General features: G+C 41.7%; 2 protein-coding genes across 2 annotated transcripts; both read left to right on the top strand.

Moving 5' to 3' along the window:
• The first annotated feature begins 1,789 nt into the window (after positions 1-1,789).
• On the top strand, positions 1,790-4,241 carry LOC146460330 (uncharacterized). Its single transcript, XM_085088238.1, has 4 exons — positions 1,790-2,232; positions 3,427-3,488; positions 3,599-3,949; positions 4,116-4,241. Exons 1-3 carry the CDS (start codon positions 1,833-1,835, stop codon positions 3,905-3,907), a joined length of 771 nt encoding a protein of 256 aa, XP_084944364.1. The 5' UTR covers positions 1,790-1,832; the 3' UTR covers positions 3,908-3,949; positions 4,116-4,241.
• On the top strand, positions 3,911-6,063 carry LOC146460329 (uncharacterized; the record flags this gene model as incomplete). Its single annotated transcript, XM_085088307.1, has 1 exon — positions 3,911-6,063. A coding segment is annotated over one exon (2,142 nt), but the record flags the coding sequence as incomplete, so codon positions are not given.
• Positions 6,064-6,525: the final 462 nt, after the last annotated feature.

Genomic DNA, 6,525 nt, shown 5'->3' with positions numbered 1-6,525 from the left:
TCAGATTTTGACACTTGTCCAAAGAAGGCAGATATTAAGGAGAAGTTTGAAAGTTGCCCAATTTTGAAAGAAGTCATGACAAGAAATTCCTTTAAGATGTTATGACAAGGTAAAAAACATTTTCAAGAAGAGATAGGTTGTGTTGATATAGTGGGCCAATGTTACCGTTGTTGTTAAAAAAAAAACTTAATGTCAAAGAAGAAAAATACTACATCGTTGTTGTTAAAGAAAAAAAACAAAAAACAAAAAAAATTGCGTTACAATGAGTTGTGTTGGTTACTCGATGATATTCACTGCTTTACCAGGCTGTTCACTTTTGTTGAAATATGTTTATCCTGGCAACAATGAGTCGGGTTGGTTACCCGATGATACCCCCTGAATGGCTGTGAAAAGGCACCTATGAAACTTCGTTCGGGATCTAACATGAGCTAGGGTACCCAACCCCTGGGGAGTGCCCCACGAAGAGTCTTGGTGTCCTTGCTTTCTCAGTCTCAGGATAATACTCTTGTTGTTTCTCACCAAACTACAAGGGGGGGACCAGGAAACCAGAAAAAAGCTGAATAAAGTGCATTAAAAAATAATGTTTAAGTGTCATTGTCAGAGAGAACCGGGCAGGGCCCACGGTTCAAGGTCGGCCGATTCCTTTCAAATTCCTACCACAGATTACCTTTCGGATAAGATTAAAAAATATTCCCTTTCAAAAAAAACTGACTTATTTTCATGCGATTTTGACCACCCCCTTGTTTCTGGCTAATTTGCATAAGAAAATAGCTTCAGATTTAGGGTAACTTGCGTAAGTTATTTCACCTGTGTCTTACCGCTTTTTAGCGTTCTTACGATTTATATAAAATATTTGACATTCAATCAAAACACATGTACAAGATGAATGATTTAGGAAATATTTTATGTCTTCGGTTAATGTGCAAATTTTCGTCTGGTGTGGCTTTTGGCGGATTCGAAAATTTTAAGCTCTTTTCAAAAAACATTTTCTAGCATCTGCGTGGATAGAATTTTAACGAAAAGCGGTGTTTGCACAGTTTAGCCATCCATGTTTAATGTTTAGCAAAAGTTAGATTGGGACCTCCAAATCCTTTCGCACAATTGGGCATTTCAGTCGGCCTAAATCAGGATAATCAGAATACATTTTCCCGCCATTTTTATTTTACCGACTGAGCGAATAATTACAATTTTGTCTGCAGGTTTGCGTTTTAACCATAAATATGTTCTTTGTACCAGTCTGATCTGATGTGTCGTTGCTGTTTTCTACAGCAAGTTATGCGATATCTAATTACGTTTGAGTTTTCACGTGCGATGTTATCGGCGATGTTTACCGTGAAATGTTAAAATTACATTTGATCGAGTTTCGCATGCGATGATTTCTGCATTAAACGCTAAACATGACAAATTGAAATTTACAACCAGTTGTTGTAGTTTTGCTTAGAAAATCCAAACAGCTTGTTGAAAATCTGGCCATTTTTATTCTCGTTATAAATTTGCTAAAATAAACTAAGTTAACCTAATTGATTTCGTACTGATCACAGTCACCTCTGTTATTGCGTTACGTGCTCAAATAACTTAAAATTTTAAAGAGTCAAGAAAGGTCGCCAGTTACAAAGTGGAAGCTCAAAACGGTAGTTATCAAAACTCGTTTTACCATTTTGTTTTGTTTTTTTTTATTTTTTCCATTTTACTAAGCACGGCACTTCGAACATACATGTAAATTTGGTAGCGATACTTCAATTTCCCGGTTGTCGTTCTGTCACGTCATGTAATTTGAGCCAGTGTTTTCACTGAACAGCACGTAAACAAAGTAGTCGAATGCTTTCGAAAACATGAGTATTTTAGTGAGCTGTTCTTTCCATTCTGAGGACTCTCCTTGTGACCAAGTCGGTATAGGAAATACTATTATACCATTAGCAGCGTGTACAAGAGATGTCAAACCTCTACTGAAAACCATCGGCGCTAGCGGTCGAAGTGTTGTTAGCGAAGATGACCTCATTCTAAATCGTGCTGGCTACTTCCGTGTTACTCCTGAACAGAAGGCCGCGATGACTGTCTGTCCAAAGCACAGAAATTCACTCACAACAGATTGGGTTGGCCGCAAAACCAATAAGTGTGCTTATCCTTCTCACGAGGGTCCACAAAAGAAGCTAGCCAATCCACGCCAAGTTACTGCTACTATGTCTATGGAAATCTATGACTTACATGGCAAAGTAGTTCCTATTGGGTCAGGTAAGGTCTTGAATACTTTAAAGCGGACTGGAAAAAGAGAGTTTAATAGTAGGTCCAATAGTATAGTGGGTTATCGGCATGTTTTAAAGGAAATTATTTATTTCTAGAATTGCACAGCAGAATGGAATAGTGGAACGCCGGAATCTGTGGAACCTGCGAAACCTGTTAAAAATGGCATTTACAGAAGCCCAGAATAACCACTACCACTGTGGGATCCACGTTATGCTAAGCTCCCGTTTTTCACTTAGTATTTTTCCACTAATTGATTCAACCCATGTTGATAGGGTCAGACACCTGAAATAAATGGGATCGATCAGTAACAAAGAGTACCAACTGAAAGACTAAAAAGGAGCGGCCAGATTGATGTGATCCTAAGATAAATTTTGGTATTTTAATAGACCTGCCCTGAGTTGCGGAAAACGACAGGAGCGACAAACACAGGATACGCAGACACAACAGCAACTTTCGTTCCCAGGATCTCTCTTTTTCCCATCCCCGACCGAACTGTTAGCCTTTCCCAATCTCGTACCCAGAGTCTTTTTGGTCAGCGGAAGAAATCCTGCGGTAATAAAATTTCAGTACCCCAGAGTCTCTCCTGGCGCCCACCCGCTGACCTAAAAGCCTGAGGTCCACTCACTCTGGGTACGAGATTTGGCTTTCCTGGCCCAATCTCGTATCCAGAGTCCTCTTTCGTTTTGGTCAGCGGGTGGTCGACCATCTGCTGACCAAAAAGCCAGAGGACGCTGGGTACGAGATTATTCCTGGCCTCACAAAATATACTATTACTGTTGCGAATTGGTGGCCTGTGGTATTCCCTCCCGTCAGTTTTATAATTGAGTTCTGTGTACTGTTCTTGTTACCCCAAATGAAGGAGGTGCATGTTTCTGTAGAGTTTGTCCGTAACCGCAAATCTCGTCGATATCTCGACTTTTCCGAAGAATTTTTGACTATAAAAGAGACAAAAAGAAAAGAAAAGAGTGTAAGTGATATCTTGTTGCTTTTAGGCTTTCTGTCTCTGAAATAGAGAAGGGCCTACATGACAGGAAACAGGAATCCACGAGCGGTTTACTTGCATATATACATGCTGAGAACCACTGCCCTAATTGCTGTGATTAGATTTGATAATTTGTTTAGCGTTTAATTTAACGTTTCTAGTACTTTTTAATGTACGATCTATTTCTTGTCCAACTGTAGTCATATGTACAATTTGCCGCAAAGAAAATTACAAGGCACGTGACATCAAAAGCAAAAAAGAGGTTGGTAATTTATATTTGCTTATTCGATCAAAGATCTTAACATGGTGAGTGTTCAAAACGCTGAGAAATCAACGAACTGTTTCGCGATAAACTGAATTTATATTTTCTAGCTTTCAGCACCCCAATCAAATGAAGAAGATGCACCCGAGGCCGGTGATGTTTTGGCACCCCAACCAACTGAAATCGATGAGCCCGTGGCTGGTGTCTGTTTGGAAACAGTCAGTTCATTGACATTCTCACAATCCTCGCAGTCTTCACAGTCCTCACAATCGGCGCACAGTTCTATTCCTGAAGAGGAAGTTAGCATTTGGATCGATGAGATAGAGGAGCAAAATCGAAAGAGGCAAAAGTTAAATGAAGCAGTCGATATCTCAGATGGACGGTACAGCCCTGTGCGGTCGACACTGAATACTGATTAGAATGATATTTCTGACACGCAGCAGCGCTACTACGTACGCAAGGTTAAGGAGACCTTTACTGCCTCTCTCTCCGTTATAGCACCAGGGCAAGAGGAGCTTGTGTGGAAGGCATTACAGACGGAGCCACTATTGGAGAATACATCTAAGCGCAAGCGCTTTGATTCATCTACAGGGATCGTAGAAGTATTAATAAAGGCTTATAATCAAGCTGACTCCTGGCAGACAAAGCGCCAGATTCTCTCACTCTTTGCGAACGACTTCACACAAAGCGAGCTGCAAGATATAGTTCCAGGTTTGTCCAAATGGAGAATAGATCAAGCCCGTCAACACACAACAGTAGCCGGTAAAGGACAGCCACCTCTCGAGAGTCCCATATACCGCACCAAAATTGACCCTGTCAAAGTCGACCACTTTATCAACTTCATTTCAAGGCCAGAGTTTGTACAAGATGTGGCCTTCGGCACTAAAACCATGAAGCTCGATTCCGGCGAAAGAATAATTATCCCTGCAGTAATCAGAACACTTATTCCTTCTCGAATAATAAGCCAATACATGGAGTATTGTAGAGAGGAGGGCTTTCTTCCAGCAAGCGAGCGCTCCCTGTACAGGATGATAGAGGCGTCTATGCAAAAGTCTTTGCATGGACTTGACAACGTCACACCAAAGGGAACAGAAGCTTTTGATAATATATCAGCTATTGTCGAAAGTCTAGCGGAACATGGTATTAGTACAGCTTCCACTCAAATGTTACTTAAAGATGGCAAAAGATATTTGAAAACAGACTACAAGACGCACGTTGGCAAAAAGGAGCAATGCAGTGATCATTGTACTGTTCACGCTCTAAGTGACGAAGCCATTTCCGAGTTTAGTGGTGAATGCGATCACGAACATCAATACCAGTGTGAAAGATGTGAAGCGCTTGAGAAAGTCTTAGAGGACGTTGGCAAAATGCTGGATGACGTGCTGCAGGTACCGGAAGAACAGAAAACAAGATCACAATATGAGTTTGCAGAGAGTTTGGACGACATCAGGGCGTGGAAGGCTCATTTCCTACGGTCTTGCAACCAAGAAGAAGCAAAACAAGATGTGCTCAATAAACTTGACAGTGAATCTTGCCTAATAATAATGGATTGGGCTATGAAGTTTCTTCCAATGCAGTATCGCGAACAAATGAGTGACTTCTTTGGCAAACGAGGAAGAAGTTGGCACATCAGTGCAGTCATCACTAGCCAGGGTAGGATAGGACCGGAGGGTAACAAGTTTGAAGTGGAATGCTTTGTTCACCTTTTCAATAGTTGCACACAGAACAGTTTCGCCGTTTTGTCCGATATCGAGAACTTGCTACAAACTATCAAGATTGAATATCCCAGTGTTAACAAAGCTTTTTTTCGTTCTGATAATGCTGGTTGTTACCATAATGGACCACTCCTTGTCAGCTTACAAGAACTAGGGGTGACAACTGGCGTCCGTCCAATTCGGTACGATTTTTCCGATCCGCAAGCTGGAAAGGACATATGCGATCGAAAAGCAGCACCTATGAAGGCCCATATCAGACGCTGGGTAAACAAGAAACATAATGTTACCACTGCTCAGGAAATGAAGGAGGCATTAGAGTCACATGGTGGACTAAAGGGATGTCGTGCAGCAGTGGTAGAAGTTGACACCTCAAAGGAAGCAAACAAGGAGAGCAAGATTCCGGGGATCAGTATTCTAAACAACTTCCATTTCGACGACACTGGCATGAGAGTATGGAAGGCCTACAATATTGGTCCAGGACGCCTAATACCCTACGCTGATCTTCAGACCAGTTCACAAGGGGACACTGGTTTAAAAATCATCCAACCTTTTGGCCCATCAATCAAGGAACGTGGCACACTGGGAGAAACTGTTAGAAATCAGGTTGACATTTTTCCATGTAGGGAGACGGGGTGCATTCTGACTTTTAGATCGCAGTCAGAGGTAGACAAGCACATGGACACAGGCAAACATAGACGAGAGCTGGAGTCAGAGTCAATGTTTGACAAGATACATCAACAATGGGCAAGCCGAGTGACGGGAGTTACACTTGATCTCCAAGGCCCAAGCAGAAGTACTACATCTGAACTTGGCTTTGGAGAAAGTGGTAAAGTTAGACAACCGGGATGAACCCTGAAAGTTGTCAAGAAACCCTCACGAATGACAGAGAAGTCAAAGGAATTTCTGCTGAGAAAGTTTAATGATGGAGCGAGAAGTGGATATAAAGCAGACCCTGTCCAGCTAGCAAAAGAAATGAAAGTTGTGAGAAACGAAGAAGGTTACCTTGTGTTCACGCCAGAGGAATGGAGGAGTTCACAACAGATCAGTAGTTTGTTTTCAAGACTCACAGCTGTTCAGCGCCAAAGGGGTATCAGAGAGGAGGATGTAACAGAAGAAGACGTTGTTGCAATCCAATCTGAAGTGGCTCATGAAACACTCAGAACCACTGTGATGAATGACATGGCAATGCCGACCCATCCGATTGTAGTTGGTTCCAACAACATATGTGAGCTAGTAAGCTCTAACAAGCTTCACTCTCTGAAGTTAGTAGATCTTAGAGTGATTTGTGAAAACCTTGGATTAGAAGCGAATGGTTCTTTGTC

The sequence above is a fragment of the Pavona decussata genome, unplaced genomic scaffold (genome assembly GCF_977016875.1).
Source record: "Pavona decussata unplaced genomic scaffold, jaPavDecu1.1 SCAFFOLD_214, whole genome shotgun sequence".
Lineage (NCBI taxonomy): Eukaryota > Metazoa > Cnidaria > Anthozoa > Scleractinia > Agariciidae > Pavona > Pavona decussata.
The sequence above is the reverse complement of the archived record's forward strand: the minus strand, read 5'-3'. Positions and strand labels throughout refer to the sequence as shown.

Excerpts from the sequence above, each read along its gene's own strand:
- LOC146460330 (XM_085088238.1), top strand. The coding sequence starts at position 1,833 with ATGAGTATTTTAGTGAGCTGTTCTTTCCATTCTGAGGACTCTCCTTGT. Across the intron at positions 2,233-3,426 it reads AGTAGTTCCTATTGGGTCAG|TCATATGTACAATTTGCCGC; the intron begins GTAAGGTCTTGA and ends GTCCAACTGTAG. Across the intron at positions 3,489-3,598 it reads ACATCAAAAGCAAAAAAGAG|CTTTCAGCACCCCAATCAAA; the intron begins GTTGGTAATTTA and ends TATATTTTCTAG.